The 17,641-nt window shown below is 43.2% G+C and overlaps 1 protein-coding gene across 1 annotated transcript; it reads left to right on the top strand.

Moving 5' to 3' along the window:
* Nucleotides 1-1,001: 1,001 nt before the first annotated feature.
* LOC138735552 (myelin and lymphocyte protein-like) lies at nucleotides 1,002-16,098 on the top strand. Its single transcript, XM_069883576.1, has 4 exons — nucleotides 1,002-1,084; nucleotides 1,196-1,363; nucleotides 11,717-11,842; nucleotides 15,808-16,098. Exons 2-4 carry the CDS (start codon nucleotides 1,268-1,270, stop codon nucleotides 15,883-15,885), a joined length of 300 nt encoding a protein of 99 aa, XP_069739677.1. The 5' UTR covers nucleotides 1,002-1,084; nucleotides 1,196-1,267; the 3' UTR covers nucleotides 15,886-16,098.
* The last annotated feature ends 1,543 nt before the right edge of the window (nucleotides 16,099-17,641 follow it).

Genomic DNA, 17,641 nt, shown 5'->3' with positions numbered 1-17,641 from the left:
TCTGCCGTTATCAGCAAAATGATGATTTTTTATACCCTTGGATATGTGCTTAGAACATCATCATATCATTACTTGTCCAATGACTAAAACTGTTGCTATCCTTTCCCTGCTAGCTTCCTGCCTCTCAATCCATCAATGTCTCTCTTATCTTGTAAGTACAAGGATGCATTCACATCTTGTTACAGCCCTGCACATTCCCATCTCATGATGTTTTACCTAACAGGAGTACAAGGACACCTCCCCTTCTTGTTACAGCCCTGTACAGGGTAACTCCTTACACATTCCCATCTCATGATGTTTTACCTTACAGTAATGACAGATGTAAAGCTACCTTGCCTGTAGTTTACTGCTTCCTGTCTCTCACCAATTTTGGAATTTGTTATTTTCTAATCTAAAGGACCTTTCCCTAAATCTCGATAGCCAAGAAAGTCTGCAGATGCCAGGGCCGAGTACCATACATAAATGTGCTGGAGAAACTCAGCAGGTCATAGAAGTAAAGGGTAGCCAATATTTCAAGCCTAGCCCCTTTGTCAAGGTTAAGACTTGCTTGTTTAACTCTTCCCTAAATCCTAGAAGCTTTTAAATATGAAAATCGACACATCAAGTGTCTCACTGACCATTTGTTTTAATCCCCTGGGATGAAGTCCATCAGGACCCAGAGACTTTTCAGCCTGTGCTTCAGTGATTTCCTCAATGACCCTGCAGTGGTGATTGTAATTTTCTGACGTTCTCCCACTCTTCCAATCCCTGATTTACTGCCTGTAGCACGTCGAATGACTCAAAGACTTGTTGACTCAAACCAAGGATTTTATTAGCAAAAGACTGGAAAGTATTACATCGAGGTCGACCAGTCCAGACTGACCAGGATCTGGTGAGGAGCAGCCCTTTATGACCTGCCAGCAGGCGTGGCTACGGCTCTCAGCCAATCACTACTACGATATGTAAATATATACATTGGTGATAGTATCCTGCTACTTTGATCCCTCAGACTGAAGGCAGTACATTGGAACCCTGATGCTCATTTATCTGTCCGCTGCAATGGTGTGGATCTCCCAGTGGCCATCAATTTAGTCTCCATTTTCCTGTTAGCCCACAATTTTTTCATCAAAAAGAATTGTGAATGATATGAAATTAATTTTCAAAGTTGCTCAGCTGCTTCATATCTTAATTATATTTTCTGTTGTTTGCTGTCTAGGTGTTTGGTGGCCTAGTTTGGATCCTTGTGGCTTCAGCTCGAGTTTCATTCCCCGGCGATCAGGGCTGGGTAATGTTTGTCTCAGTCTTCTGCTTTGTTATAACTACGTTGCTCTTCATACTGTACTTGGCTGGAGTTCAGAAGAGTTCGTCAGCATGGACTGCGGTGGTAAGTCTACAACTGACTAGCTCAGTATTATCACACAACCCGAATCTGCTGAAAGATTTCACCTTTATAATTTTACTCATATATAATTTTCCATTTGTGTTCCTCAGTGAAGGAGAAATGTTTTCACTTCAAGGAATTATGATGTGGTAACAAAGAGGCCGACAGTATCAGGCCTTAATGACTTCCATCCTGTGGCACTGACCTCTACCATTATATAATGCATTAAGCTTTTGGTGATGGAATGCATCAAAGCAAACCTCCCAGAGACAGTGGACCCATTCAATTTGCCTATAGACAGAATTGCTCAACTAATGATGCTATAGCCTTGTCCGTCCACTCCATTCTGACCCAACTGGAGAATGACACCTTGTATGCCAGGCTGCTGTTCATCAACTTCAGCTTGGTGTTTAATACTATCCTTCCCCAAGCTGTCCTCACTGCGTCTCCACACCCCTCTCTGTAACTAGATTCTGGACCTCCTAACAGAGAGACCACAGTCTGTCCAGGTGGGAAGCAGACTGAGCCCCGGTGCCCATCAGGGCTGTGTGCTCAGCCCACTCCTGTTCACGCTACTGACCTAAGAATGTAAATCCAGCTCCAGCTCCAACAGACTCATCAAGTTTGCAGATGACAGGACAGTCGTTGGCCTCATCAGCAACAATGATGAGTCAAACTACTGAGAAAAATTGGAACAGCAATGTGAGTCTCAACATGGGCTAGACAAAGTAGATGATTGTGGGCTTCGGAAAGACCAGAGATGATCATTCTCCACGACACCTTAATAGCTCAGTAGTGGAGAGAGTAGAGTGAATCAAGTTCCTCAGGGTCTACTTAAGAAGTGACCTATCCTGGTCACACAACAGAAGCAGAAGAGAGGATCGCTGGTGTCTCTCTCTCTCTCCCCCGCCCCCACCCCCCCCTCCCCCAATCAATGTCCTCTACTGGGATTGTTGTTTGAAGAGGGCTTTCAAAATCATTGAGAATCCCTTCCACCCGGCACAAAGCTTCTTTCAGCTGCTCCTGTCGAGAAAGAGATATAAAACTATAAGAGCCTGAAACACCCAGGCTGAAAAACAAATTCTTCCCACAGGCAGTGAGACTGCTAAACCACTGAATGAACTGCTCATACAAATCCTCTGCGATTCCTCTATTTATTAAACAATATTTATTTTACATATGTATAATTTGTCTGTATGTGTGTTTGTATATTTTGCACTGAGGACTGGAGAACACTGTTTCATCGGGTTGTACTTGTACAATTGAATGACAATACACTAGAACTTGATTGTAGAGCAGGGGTGGCCAAACTTGCTTAACATAAGAGCCGCATACCATAAACTCCAGATGTTTGAGAGCTGTAGCTATCACGCGATCGCAAGCCACACCCACTAACACTATCGTTAGCCCCTTCCAGCTGGCCATAATACCCGAATGTAAAGCCGCCTAAAATGCCCGAATGCGGCTGTCGGGAGGCTACCTGAAAGCGAAGAACCCGTCCCCGAGGTATACTTACTCAAATTATTTTCCGCTTCCGAGCGCTCCCCCTAGACACCTGAAAGCAGCAGCCTGAAAGCAGCTAGCCGCTTTCAGGTGCCTAGCAGGGGGTGGGCTGATGACAATCAGCCAGTGACCCAACTCCCCGTGCCTGACAGCCCCCCTAGCGCGGGACATCAGGACTGGGGTGGCCGGCGCGAGACTACGGGGCTGGAGCGGCCAATGTGGAGGTTGCCCACCCCTGGTACAGTTTTGTTGGGGAAAGTATTTTCCAGTCCTTGTCTTGCAAATCATCCATTTGCTGATACGCTGCAGATAGTGAAGAAGCCCTGTTTCAAAGGGAGCAATTTCGCAAAATATTTCTTTTTAATCAAGTTTACACACCATACGTTCCCCCGAGGCATCTGAAAGCAGCAAGGCAAAGTGGCTAGCAGCTTTCAGGTGCCTAGCAGCAGGCAAGCTTTTGACAGTCAGCTGGCGACCTGCTGACAGCCACCCTCCTCAATGGTGACAGCCACCTTCCCCGCTGTGGATGCCTACCCTCCCCGCTGTGGACGCCTTCCCTCCCCGCTGCGGACGCCTACCCTCCCCGCTGCGGACGCCTACCCTCCCCGCTGCGGACGCCTACCCTCCCTGCTGTGGACACCTACCCTCCCCTCTGCGGATACCTACCCTCCCCGCTGACAGCCACCCTCCCTGCTGCGGACACCTACCCTCCCCGCAAGCCGCACATTACATGTCAAAGAGCCGCATGTGGTTTGCTAGCCGTGGTTTGGCCACCCCTGTAGAGGTTTCACTGTTGTAAGCTACATGTCCTCGGATTTAGATGTTTCAAAGTGATAAGGAGGGAGATAAAAGAAGGGGGCGGGGGGAGGAGATGCATTGCTGATCAGGAATAGTATCACAGTTGCAGAAAGGGAGGATGTTGTGGTTAATTGACTACTGGATTGAAGTCAGCAATAGGAAAGGAGTGATCATTCTTATGGGAATTGTCAATAGGCCAGCAAAGAGCCACTGGGGCAGAGAGGAGCAGACAAGTAGACAGATTTTGGAAAGGTGCAAAAATAACAGGGTTGGTGTCATAGGAGGCTTCAACTTCCCTGACACTGACTGCAGCCCCTTAACGCAAAAGGGCTAGATGTGGCTGAAATTTGTCAGGTGTGTCCAAGAAGGATTCCGGACACAGTATGTGGAAAGGATGACTGGAGGAGAGGCCATACTGGATCTAGTACCGGGCAGTGAACGTGGTCAGGTGACAGAGCTCTCGGTGGGGAAGCATTTGGGTGACATTGACCATGACTCCCTGATGATGGACAAGGATATGAGTAAATTGGGAACAAATGTTTTAAATTTTAAATACCATTTACATCACAGTAAATGCCAATTCCGTCCGTGTAACTGCCTAATTACACCCAAACCAACCTTTGAAGGGTGGGAGAGCCGGGGAAAACAATATATGAGAATAGAATCTAGAATCGAATAGTAAACACAGAAACATCAATATATTGCAATAGATAATACAATGGATAACATTGTAATATATTGATCAATATTCTCCCTTTCTTCTCAATTTGGAATATTCAAAAAATAGAAAAAAATACTGTTAAAAGCCCATCCTAACCTACCAAAATAAACAAAAAAAATAACAACAACAAAAAAAAAGGCTGGGCAACCTAAACTGAGACTTCACTACAACAGATCAATGCAAACTATTTATCTGGTCCTTGCTGTTACGGGACCAGAGGATCCCAAAACCCAGCAGCAATAGATATTCACCAAGACAAATGGTTACTTAAACAAAAGTTGCTTTTAATTATCTTTAAAGATGAAAACAGGGTCAAACTCTAACTTATTACTATTAACTGACAACCTAACTTAACTCTCTTCCAATTCTAAGTGAACGTGTATGTAATGTGTGAGTAAGTTTAGGAAAGTTCTTCGGTTCACAGTCTACTCCCATTTCTCACTCCTCCAAATTCACTGGTTGCGGGCTATAGAATTTAACATTTATGAAGTTCATCAGGCCTTGGTGCTTGAAAGGTAAATGGTTACCACTCAGGAAGGTTCTTGCCAGTTTTCAGAGAGAGAGAGAGAGATTTGTTGTTCTTGGACGCAAACTGATTCCTTTTAATCAGCCACGTCAGTGTCTTGCTGAAGGAACTTGTCCCATCAGGGTTTTTCAGATGATAACCTCTTTCTTTCAGATCACCACAGAGTTCCTTTTTGTTTCACTTATTTCAAGTGAAACATTAGGCAGCCAGTCCTCTCCTCTTCTATGGACCACAAAGGCTTTCACCAGGCTGAAATAAGAACTCACAGCCTGTCTTCCAAATGGGGTTTTCCACAAGCTTGTCAGCTTGTCCTGTTCCAGTCCCAGCTGCTGTTGCTAATTATAGAACTGTATAACTGAATTTTCCCTCCCAGAGAAAAGCCCGTTGGACCCCCTCTGCTTGCAAAACCGCATGCCCCTCTTAGAATAACAAACTGCACTCAGACAGCCTGCAACTCCGAACATAATCCTCCAAGTTCTTTCATCTGTTGATTTTCAAAACAACAATCCATTAATGAAGTCTCTTGGGCACTCCCCAAAGTTTTTGCAAAGGCACTCGGAGCTGGGCTGTCTGGCTTGAGCAGAGCTCCAGTATTTTAAATGAGATCTGTTTTGAAGTGTTTGTATGTGACCTACACTAAAAAATCTGCTACAATTTATCTTCTTTAAAACACAATATAAAATACAACATAATCTATCACACTTGCCAATAAAAAACAACAGAAATCCAGAACAGCCTGGAAGGTAACGTCAAAATACAAATTAACATATGAAAATAGGATGCCAAGTCTCTTCAAGTCTCTAAACTTAAACATGACATAATTTGAAGTACTGGGAAGGGTTGTGGCTATCATGTGACAGCACTGCCCCCTACCTAGTCGGAGGACACACCAGCTGCTAAATCAAGGTTTGGTTCTGCCCCTCCCATTAGTGCATACCTTGCTGTTGAATCCATGTAAATTACCTGGACTGCACTCTCCAGCCTGCCTGTACTTGATCTTGGGCCATTGGTTGTTGTAATTAGATTAACCCTCCTGCCTCCGAGCCATTAGATCCCTGTAAATGACATGGGTTTGTCCCTCCAGCACTATAAAGGTGCCATGTGCTCTTTATTCTCTCTTTTGGCCAGCTTGGGACCACCCTGCTTCACTCCAGGCCTAGAAATGTGGAAGGGTGCTGGAGAAACTGTTGGTAAGATGTGCACTGTTAAAAGGGTTGGGAGCATTTAATTAGTGTCCCTTGTAGCATAGAGCCGTGCCTGCACTGAGTCGAGGGGTGGTGGGGCATGGTAGTGATGTGTGTGTGTGTGTGTGTGTGTGTGTGTGTGTGTGTGTGTGTTTTGTTCCCACATTATTTTCCCCATGTTCATTATTAATTGTCTGCTATTTTCCATGGCTGCTGGAGACTGTATGTGTGTGTGAGCATGCGCTGCATCATTTACCATTTCCCACTCTTGCCTTCTGTAAATAAAATCCTTCCCCATATAAACCGTGTGCCGAATCCTTGCCTTCGAGATTAACAAACCTGTTTCCTCACTCACAACAATTGGCACTGCAAGAGCAGGATCAATTGTTCTAAGTGAAGTTTCATCCCACAGGTTGAGAACCAGACTGAGATTACGTTTATTCTGAAGAGATGGAGAGGAACCAGCATAATCTAAATGAACTTAAACGCACAGTTTGCAAGGGGATGAATATTCACTGCGGGCAATGAGGGAAAACTGATAAAACCTAGGAATGGCAGAAACACACATAGAGTAAGCGATCAGATCAAGGTAACTCCATGTTCCCCCACCCCTTGACCTGTGCGGACACGGCTCTAACTAACTGGCTTTGGGACTCACTCCAACCTAGTCAAGAGGGAGAACAAAGGAAAGCATGGTCCTTTATAATCCTGCAGCAGGTATTGGGAGGCCATTCACTCAGGGACAGGCTGGGCCCCATTGGCTGCTGTGACAAATGGCTCGAAGCCAAGTGTAGCGGGGGTCAGCCCAGGTGATTCACCCGGGCCAATTCGGTGAAGGTCAGGACTAAGTCCAGCCACGCTGCCTGGAGGCCAGTACCTGGTCATTTGTATGGGTGAATCACGAGGGTCACTTTGATGACTCGGGGCAAGTCCGGCCTTCATTGGCATGCAATATCTCCTCCAAATAGGAGCCCGGCAGTGCTATCATGTGGCGTCCACAATCTCGCCATTACATTTGAGAGAGCCATTGCATCAAAGGAGGTGAGTTAGGATCTTTCCATTTAAATAAAATAGCTCTTCTGGCCAACGGTGTAGTAAAGGCTACAAACCGATGTGCAGAATTGGGAACTCAACTCACCTCGGAAACTATAATTCCAAAAATAGCAGTCAATGTGTTAGGTTGCAATCTAAAGCTCAGTATAATTGACAAAGTCTTGAAAATATTTGTCCGAAACTTCTCCAATAAAGAGCAAGGCCAAAACCTGGCCTCAGTGGAGGTAGTGGAAGATTGGAGAATGGCAAATTTAAATTTTAAATGTAGACATACAGCACAGTAACAGGCCCTTTCGGCCTATGAGGCCATGGTGCCCAATTACACCCAACTAACTTACAACCCACAGTACGATTGAATAGTGGGAGGAAACCCGAGGCTCTGATAGCTCAGTGGTTGAGGCTCTGGTAGCTCAGGGGCCACGAGTTAATTCCTCGCTGGAGTCTCATTTCTGTGAGGCGCGCTGGACAAAGTTAAAGAATTTCATGTATGTTACATTCTAACTGTATGTAATATTACATGACAATAATGTTACCTTTCACAAGGAGGAAACCCGCACAGACATGGAGAGAAGGTACAAACTCCCTTCAAATAGTGCGGGATTTGAACCCCTGTCCCGATCGCTGGTGCTGTAATAACGTTGGGCAAACTGTTACACCAACTTTGCCACCAAATGTGGTCGCCTTGTTTCAAAAAAAAGGTAACAGGAAGAATTCTGAAAGAGTGGTGGGTATTGGAGAGGATTTATGAGCATTAGAGAGGCATCGTTTTCCAAAGGATAGACATCATGGCTTTGTGAAGGATAGGTCAAGCCTCAGGAATTTTATTGAGCTTCTTGAGGTAGTGACAAAAAAATTGATGAAGGCAATGTGGTAGAAAGTGATGCATATGGACTTAAGACAAGGCGTTTGACAAGGTTTCCTTGAGGCATGACTATATGGATTCAGAAATGGTTTGCCTGCAGAGGGTAGTATTAGATGGAATGTACTCTGCCTGCAGGTTTGTGACTAGTGGAGTTTAGCTGCAATCTGTTCTGGGACCTTTCCTCTTTATGATTTTTATAAACGGCCTGGATGAAAAAATGGAGGGATCGGTCAGTAAGCTTGCAGATGACACAAAGGTTGGAGGTTTTGTTGATAACCTGGAAGGTTGTTGTAGATTTCCAACATGATACAGAATTGCGTGGAGAAGTGGCAGTTGGAGCTCAATCTGGATAAGTGTGATATTATGCATTTTGAAAGGTCAAACTTGAAGGTGGAGAACATTATTAACGGAAGGATTCTTAACAGTCTGGGAGCTTGGAGTCTAAATTCATAGTTCTCTCAAGGTTGCCATGCAGATTGAAGGATAGTTAAGAAGGCTTAAAGAAGTCTGACTCCCAACTAAATATTACGCGATGGAATACGGAAGTGCAGAATTGTATTGCCCTGGAGAAAATCATGTACAATTTAAGGAGAAAATATGACACATTCGTTGGCGTATGGCAGCCTAATCTGCAATGTATAGGTACACAGATATAGTTACACCCATTCTAAATAGAAGAAAGGTAAACAAATAAACTAACAGTGGAATGATTGAGATAAATGAAGTGGGTCATGGTGCATGTGACGCGCTCTTGTTTCGTATTTTACTTTATGTTACTTTGGGTTTATATTTGGTTCCTTCAAGGTTGGTCATTCTATTGATTTCTGGTTCTTTATATCTATTTAATTTACATAATCTTTTCCTTGTATGGGAGGGAAGGGAGAGTGTATGGGCGGTGGGGGGGGGGTGGATAATAGACTTTGAATGTAATATATCACAGTTGAGAAAGGTCGTATTGTTATTTTGGAGTCTTGGAAAACCATATATAAAATATTCCAAGAAAAAGGCTTATGGTATGCTGGCCTTCATTAGCCAGGGAATGGGGTTCAAGGGCTATGAGGTAATGCTGCAACTATATAAAACTCTGGTTTGACCATGCTTGAAATATTGTGTTCAGTTCTGGTTACCTCATTACAGGAAGGTGATGGAGAGGGTGCAGAGGAGATTTACCAGGATGCTGTTCAGATTGAAAAATGTGACTTATGGGGCAAGAAGTAGGGATTTTCTCTTTGGAGCAAAGAAGGATGAGAGATGACCCAATGGAGGTCTATAAGATTATGAGAGACATAGATTGGATGAACAGCCAGCACCTTTTCCCCAGGACGATAGTAGCAAATCTATAAGGTGAGGAGAGGAATGTTTAGAGGAGAAGGTAAGGGTAAATTATTTTTTTACACAGAATGTACGGATGCCTGGAATGCATTGCTGGGTGAGGTAGTGGGGGCTGGTTCAATAGGAATGGAGGAATAGGTTTATATAGATCACCACTATATTGTGGGCCTATTATGTTCAATGCTTTATGTTTCAGTCCAGCAGTGCAGAATGTGCTCACTAAAAAGATCATTATGAACATCAGCACTAACCATTGAACACAATTAATGATTAAAGGAGGTAAATAAGAAATGATATAAGATTTCAGAAATAAATGAACATGCTGTGGGTCCAATTTCAAAAGCCTCTCCTCACCCGAGACTCAATGGGTGAGATAACCTTCCACTGATTAATAACAACCTCACAGATGCTGGAACTGCTGCCTTTGTACCATTAAAACTGAGTGGTTGTTCGCAGGCCTTCTTCTCATCAACCAAGTTTCTCTTCTAGCTGACCAACCAGCCTTGACCCACTCTAATTTGCCTATTGGCCAAACAGAACCACAGCAGATGCCATCTCCTTGCCTCTTCGCTTGGCCCTGTGGCACCTGGGTGCCAAGGACGTGTATCTTAGACTGCAGTTCATAGACTACAGCTTTGCCTCCGATACTATAGTCCCTAACAAATTCATTCTTGAACATAAGTCCTCAGGGCCCACTCAACATCTCCCACCACCCCCCTCCCCTGCATCTTCATCTTTAACAGACCGATCAGTGGAGATGAGAAACAACAGTTCCTCCAAGGTACAGGTGCTCCAGAAGGGTGCTTACTCAATCCCTTATTCTACTCCCTCTGAGCATAAGGTGGTGTGTGAGTGGAAACAAAACCACAGTGGTAGGCCAGAGATTAAATAATGATGAGCTGGAAAGCAGGAAAGAAATTGAACATCTGGGGCTTGGTGCCAAGATTACAACCTCTCCCTCTCAACGCCAGTAAGCTGAAGGAGATGATCATTGACTTTGGGAGAGTCCACACTCATGAATGGAAAGAATGGATAAGCATCAAGTTATTAGGAGTAAATATCTCCAATGTCCTGACATGGGACATCGATGTATCAATCAAGAAAGCCACTCGGAAGTTCGACATGGCCTCCCGTCCTTCAACCACTTCTACTGCTACACTGTCGAAAGCAGCCTATAGCAATATATGGGATCTGCTTTTCTCAAGAACAGCGAAAGGTAGTGAATGCAGCTCAGAAAAAAACAAGGACGTCTCTCCCCTCCATGGACTCCATCCACATCTTCCTCTGCCTAAGAAAGACATTCTATCAGGAAGAAGGCTGAGGAGTGTGAAAGCGTCTCCCAACTGTTTCCTCAAGACAGCAGGCTTCTGAGTGAACTCCGCAGTGCTCTCATGCTGCCCTTGCTTGGTTTTGTTTCATTATAATTCCTTACTTTTGAGGCAACACAGTTGGTGAAGCAGTTAGCTGTGCCACGCCTTTGCAGGGCCAGAGATTGAGATTGGGCATCAAATCCCGCACTGTAAGAATTTTGTACGTTTAGCCCATGTCAATGTGTCCCGAGGGCTTCAGTCTCCTCCCACGCTTTAAATCCCACACGTTAATTTAATTGGACTCGTGGACCCAACAGGCCTGTTACCGTGCTGGTAAGTGTGATGCACTTTAGTGACGGTGAGCAGACACAAGATTCAAAGACCGAACAACAGGCTTTATTCAGTCTCTGCTGTGGCTAGCTGTGCCCTGCTCCCGAGTGACTGACTCGAAAGGGGCTGGATGTGGCTTATATCCAGGGCGGATGATTGGCAGCCAACCGGGTGGGGGTTTGGTCCATTCAGGTCAACTGATTGACAGCTGGCCAGGTGTTTCTGCCCTCCAGTGCTCTTTCTGCAGGTACAGTGGTTGCCCCCTGCAGTAGGCTAGTGGTGTATCACCACAGTAAGTATATTTTACACATTATTCTGTAAATTAAGCGCTTTACACGGCTGCATGTGATACTAAAGACATCCTGCTGTCCTGCTCACAGAAGAACCCTTCTCACTCTGTTAGGTGACAAATAAGCATAAACTCATTATTCACTTTTGGAAGTGGTTAATGAGGGTCAGTACATTCTGATGAAAGATCTTTGACCTGAAACATTAATGGTTTATCTTCTCATGGATGCTGGGGTTTTCTTGCATTTTCAGTTTTTATTTCTGGGCTTAACCCTGGGGGTGGGGGTGGGGGGGTGTTTAATTCCTTGGCTGGTATTGAGGTGTTTCACTTGTGGATAATTAATGTTCAGCCCTTCCTCTCTTTGGACTTCTTAGTAAACCAAGCCTTTGAGGCAACTGACTGTCAAATGATGCCTTTCTCATTCCCTGTTTCTTTTTTTCTTTTCCAGGATGTTTTCTACCACTTCATTGCAGCTGTGTTTTATTTAAGTATTGCTGTTTTGGAGGCCAGTGACACAAGGTACATTCTATTCCAAGAAACACAAAAGTATTACAGAATCAACATTGCTGCCACAGTAAGTAGCCATGCGCTTGCTATAATATTAGAATGACAGAGGTGTGAATTCTATATATTTTTAACTTTTTAAAAAAATTAGACATACTGTACAGTAACGGCCCTTCCAGCCTACAAACCCATGCCACTGTGACAGAATATATAGAGGTGTTTGGGAGATAAATTGGGAAAGGTTTGTTAGAACAGGTCACACACAAACACATTAAAACACAGAATTTTGCAGGAGCTTTTGCAAGAGAGCTCAGACTCATGATGGACTGTCATTTGCAAAAGGCAACAAATGTAACAACAGGCAGTAGCAGCTTTGTCTGGAAAAGAGCATTCACTGTCTGGAAGGTCATGTGATCTTTACAGGCAGAGAGCAGAAAAGAAAAGGCTTTGCTCTCAGAGAGGAGGGAGTGAGAGAGAGAGAGGGGAGAGGCACAGACATCGGTTCAAGAGGGACAAAAGAGAATGTGAGAAGTGCCTTCACGTTCACAAAATATGCTTGAGACAAAAGTTGAGAACAAAGAACATTTATTTACATTTACAACATTGCAAGGTTGGGTACTCTCCCCCTACCTCGGGAAAGTACACCGAGGGCAGGAAGCTTCTTTGTTTTTATACATTTTTCAATTCACCTCCCCTTACATTTTTCTTACATTTATCCTTCTTGGATTGGTTTGGCACTTTTCCCTATTCGCCTGACTTTTGACTGACTCCGACTTTCTCCTATCCCGTACTTACACCTCCTTTCCCCACCCCCTATTAAACAAGCTCTTTGTGTGTGTACGTGCATATTTCTTAAATTCCTCTATCTTTTTTACTCTGTTCTGCTGTTTTTCTTGCGCCATTTTACACAAAGAACATTTCAGCTTTTTTCTTGCTTTTTCTTTCTACCTTCTATAACTGTTTCAGAACTCCTAACATTAAAATAATAACTGTTTCTAAACTCCTGCAATTAAAATAATAACCATTTCTAAACTCCTTCAATTAAAATAATAACTGTTTCTAAACTCCTACAAGAGGACTGGCTGTCTGGTGTTTCTCTTGGAATAGGAGAAATAGAAAGGAACTCTGTGATGACCCGAAACAAGAAAAACTCTCTCTCTGAAACCAACAATAACCCTTCTGAGTGGTAACCATTTACCTGTTAAGCACCAAAGCCTGTTGAACTTTATTAATGTTAACTTCTGTGCACAGTACAAGAATTGCCTGCAACCAGTGAAATTGGACTGTGAACCAAAAAACCTTGCTGAACTTGCACACACCTTACACACTCCTGCGCTTAACATTAGGGGGGGGGGGGGGGGGGTTAAGTAGGTTAAGTGAGTCAATAGAGATAAGTTAAAGTTTGATTCTATTTTCATGTTCAAAGATAATTAAAAGCAACTTTTGTTTAAGTAACCCTTTGTCGTGGTGCATTTTGTTGCTGCTTGGTTTTAGGGTCCTCTGGACATAGTACCACACAAACACCCCAATTAATCTACAACCCCCACACATTTTGAATGGTGGGAGGAAACTGAAATGCCCAGAGAAAATCCATGCAGACATGGAAAAAACCTACAAACTCCTTACAGACAGAACTGATTTTGAACCTTGGTTGCTGATACTGTGAAGGTGCTGGCTGTCCACCCTATCCAAGCCTCTTATAATTGTATATATCTTTATTAAGCCACCTCGCATCCTCCAAAGCCCTAGCTCTGTCAACATTGCTTCATCTGACATGTTCTCCCATCCAGGCAACATCCTAATAAATTTGTAGCTCTATAAATCTCCAGTGAGACCACACTTTATTGTGGTCAGTTCTTGTCACCCCATTTTACTGGGAAGACATGACAGCAATGGAGAGGGTGTAGAGGAGATTTACTAGGAAGTTGTCTTGATTGGAAAATATGTCTTATGAGGCAAGATTAGAGGAAATAGGGCATTTCACTTTGGAATGGAAGGATGAGCGGTGACTTAATAGAGATGTACAAGATTATGAGAGACATAAATGTTACAAACTAATGATCCTTTTAAATTTTGTTTGGGACTAAAGAGACTTTATTAGCACTAACACAGGAAAAGCAATGGAAAATTCACCAGAAAATGGTCAATTCAAAATAATAGTTTTTATTAAATTAATAATAACATAACATTTCTTACTCATCTCTAAACTTAACTCTAAATTTAACCACACTATTTGCAAATGTAAATGTGTGTGTGTGTGTGTGTGTGTGTGTGTGTGTGTGTGTGTGTGTGTGTGTGTATAATAAAGTCCCAACATCTAAAAAGTCAATTTTTAAAACTTCACCATCATTTTAGTCTTGCTTGAAGGTCTTAAATGTTCAGTTCAGAAATAATTTAAAGTGTTTTTAAACATCATATCTTCAGGCCTCTTTACTCACAATTCTTTTGATGAGTTGTCCTTAAGATATATTCTTCAAGCAGAAATGACCATCTTCTGAGCCACCAACGTACCTCCTATGAAAAGGAGAATACAATTCCTGCCTTCCCAGGATCAAATCTTCTTCTTTTGAATGAAGACTTTGGAATCTGTTTTTCAAATGATGAGACTGTCCTCTTTATCTTCAAGATAATTAGAACTAGGCCTCTCTTGAAACCTACTTTTCTTAGAAGTAACACATAACAGCCCCTATTCTGGTTACTCTAATTCAACCCTATCTTCCAACTCCTATGTGTGCCACAAGGTTTTGACTTCTGTAAACTGATCCAGAAATGTCTGAATTTGTTTATATATTTCTCAAAATCATGTGGCAGTTACATCTGGCCTTTTTCAAAACCACTCCATATCCATATCAACCTCTGGCCTCATCTCTGTTCAAGAGGCTTAAGTGGTTTGGTTTAAAAACGGATGACTTCCTTCAGCAGTTCTTATTGAGTACTGAGATACTTCAGTTTTTAATAAAGCAAGCACTCCATTGTTGTTGAATAATTAAGACCCCTTCAGATCCATTAGCTCTGTCTTTCTAGACGCTGCGACTCTGCGAATGAACTCTCTTCTCTGAGTACAATGGTTCTCAGTAAATGTACTGTGACCTGTGTGTGTAACCCTGTAAAAAAACCCACAACTAATCTAACACATATTTATAAGAAATATTGCTTAACATTAGTCTAAATATTACTATTAACACAGAACCATTACATAGATAAAATAGACAGTCGGCACCTTTTTTTCCCAGGGCAGGAGTAGCAAACACCAGTGGGCATCTGTCCAAAGTGAAGGGAGGGAAGTTTAGGAAAGACATTAAGGCTGTATTTTTTTTCATATAGAGTTGTGGGTGCCCAAAATACATCACCAGGGGTGGTAGTGGAGGTTGGAACAGGCATATTGATGAAAGGAAAATAGAGGGTTAAGAGGTTGGGGGGGATTTTTTTTGTATATAAGTTGGCACAATATCATGGGATGAAGGGCCTTACTGCACTGTAATGTTCTATGTTCTAAATCTATGTTTTAAATCTCCCCTGCCCTCTCTCTAAAGCATCTACAGTACATCCTTTTCCTTATTTTCCTTCCTTTTCTTGATCAGAGCCTCAATATCTCTGGTCCTCCACAGTACCCTTTCACTCTGGACACAGACGGGAGACTGCAGATGCTGGAGCGTTCCAACCAGAAGCATTGACTGTTCTTTATCTCCCACTGATCCTCCCTGAGTTCCTCCAGCAGATTGTCCGACATGCTCGATAGGCAGATGAAATCCAGCTTCCTAAGTGCAACTGGTTAACTTTGGCTTATAGATTGTACTGTGAACTAACCAGATACTGCGACATGTTGGGGATTAATGCAGGCATTGGCATGTTATGCTGGACTCAGCTGCCCATGGCAAACTTCTGGGCTTTCTGTAAGCTTTCCTGAGTTAAAGATATTCAAGAATATACTTGGTGTAGAATGGACACACATTTATACAAAACAACGCATAATTATTCTGAGACAATCTTCCTTATTGAGATATTATTTTCTTGTAAAACATTCTTTTATTTCAGGTGTTTGCATTTGCGGCAACTTTACTTTACACAGTTCATGCGATATGGTCAATAGTGAGATGGAAGTCCTCCTCCTGAACGAGAAGACGAATAACACTTGCTATTAGAAGATTTTTCCTCCTTCCTAAAACTGCTGATTTGTCTTTATTTTACACTTATCTTTTATGCAATATTATTTACAGTGTGTATGTATAACCACGAAAGATTACAGTAGAACTGTAATGAAAGTGTTCAGTTTCAGCAAGTTCCCTATTCCTTGCCATCTCAATAAAGCAGCGGCAGGAATCGAGACTTCTTGCATGGAGTTTTTAAAACGATTTCCCATTCATTCTATCCGTTTTTGTGTGCATGAGATTTCTTAACCGTGAGCATGGAAGAATTTTTCTGTGCACCTCAGATAATGGAAGTCGGTGTTGTTACAAGAGCATATGGGCTAAGTTACAGAACTAGAATGTAAAGACTGAGAGTATTTTTACATTACAGCAAGTAACTATAAATAAGTTCTAAAATGATAAAGCTTGCATTAATAATGGCCAAGCACCACTTAAAAAAACAGTACACTCCAGCAGTCTTCAATAGGGCAGCCAGCATCTGCTGGCAGTGAAACAGAGGCAATGCTGTGGGCCATTGGAAGTGGCTTCATCCTATCTGGTTCACCAACGGCCTTCAGGGAAGAAGGGGTCACTGCTTTCACCTGGTCAAGCATAAACACAGTGCGAAACCATCCAGAATGATCTCTGAAATGGTCTTGGTTACCCCCAGGTTCTGGGAAATTAGGAATGGATGGCAAATGCCTGTATTCTATTGTAACAGCACTGATTTATAACAGCTTACAAACAAATAAAGAATACACTCACTTGTTTCTTCCACCACGCCATGAAGTTGACTCACTTTATTAATTACTCTGCACAAAAATGCATTATTTTTCTTCCCAAACACTGCCCAGCCAAACCCCTCTGACCTTCTCGTTGGATCACCGCCACACGAGTGATCCTGATGCTATCACTCTGCTCCTCCTACAACTGCCCCCTCCTCAGCCTCCAAGCCATGCAAGGAGGTGACTGATTGGAACTGTCCCACTCTGTAATGGTCTGGAGGGCTGACAGTGTGGCCTGATCACGTACCATAGTGCAAGATAGGCGATGCATGGTCCGACTGGCCAGGGTGTGACCGGTCCTCTGATTCCAGCTCTGACGCAGAAAATGGACCGCCAGCTTCAATCTATCAATGGAGACCATGTCGGCTTTCCTATTCCTGTCAATTACAAAAGTATTCTGGTGGTGTCGTGAGAGCTGAAAAGGACCATTATAAATGGGCTGAAGTGGTTTGGCAACAGCATCATGCCTGAGGAATACACAAGTACCGTGTTATAAATCATCCGACACATTCCCAAAGACAATCAACATAACTAGCCAGAACATAGAGTGTTGCGCTTAGACTTGGATTCACAGACTCACTTGGCAAGGTTAACGTAGTGCCATATACTAGCTCTGCAGCTGAACATGCCAGATCTGCCTTAACAGCAGTATTCACACCAAGGAGAACCGTGGGCAAACGTTCACTCCACTACCTACTGTTAATGGTGCCTCCAATTGTTGATGGAAACGCTCAGCGAGGCCGTTGGACTGCAGATGGTGTAATGAAAAAATGGGTAGTGCCCAGAAGATCAGTGAGAGCTCGGAACAACTCCGACTCGAACTGAGTCCACTGTAATAGTGACCGGAATACCGAAATATTGAATCCAACGATCCATGAAAACCCTAGTGATTGTATTCGCAGAGGTGTCAGTGATAGGAATGGTCTCCTGCCACTTGGTTGTCTGGTCTCCACAAGT

Source organism: Narcine bancroftii, chromosome 6 (genome assembly GCF_036971445.1).
Source record: "Narcine bancroftii isolate sNarBan1 chromosome 6, sNarBan1.hap1, whole genome shotgun sequence".
Taxonomy (NCBI): Eukaryota; Metazoa; Chordata; class Chondrichthyes; order Torpediniformes; family Narcinidae; genus Narcine; species Narcine bancroftii.
This window is presented reverse-complemented; position numbering and strand designations above follow the sequence as displayed.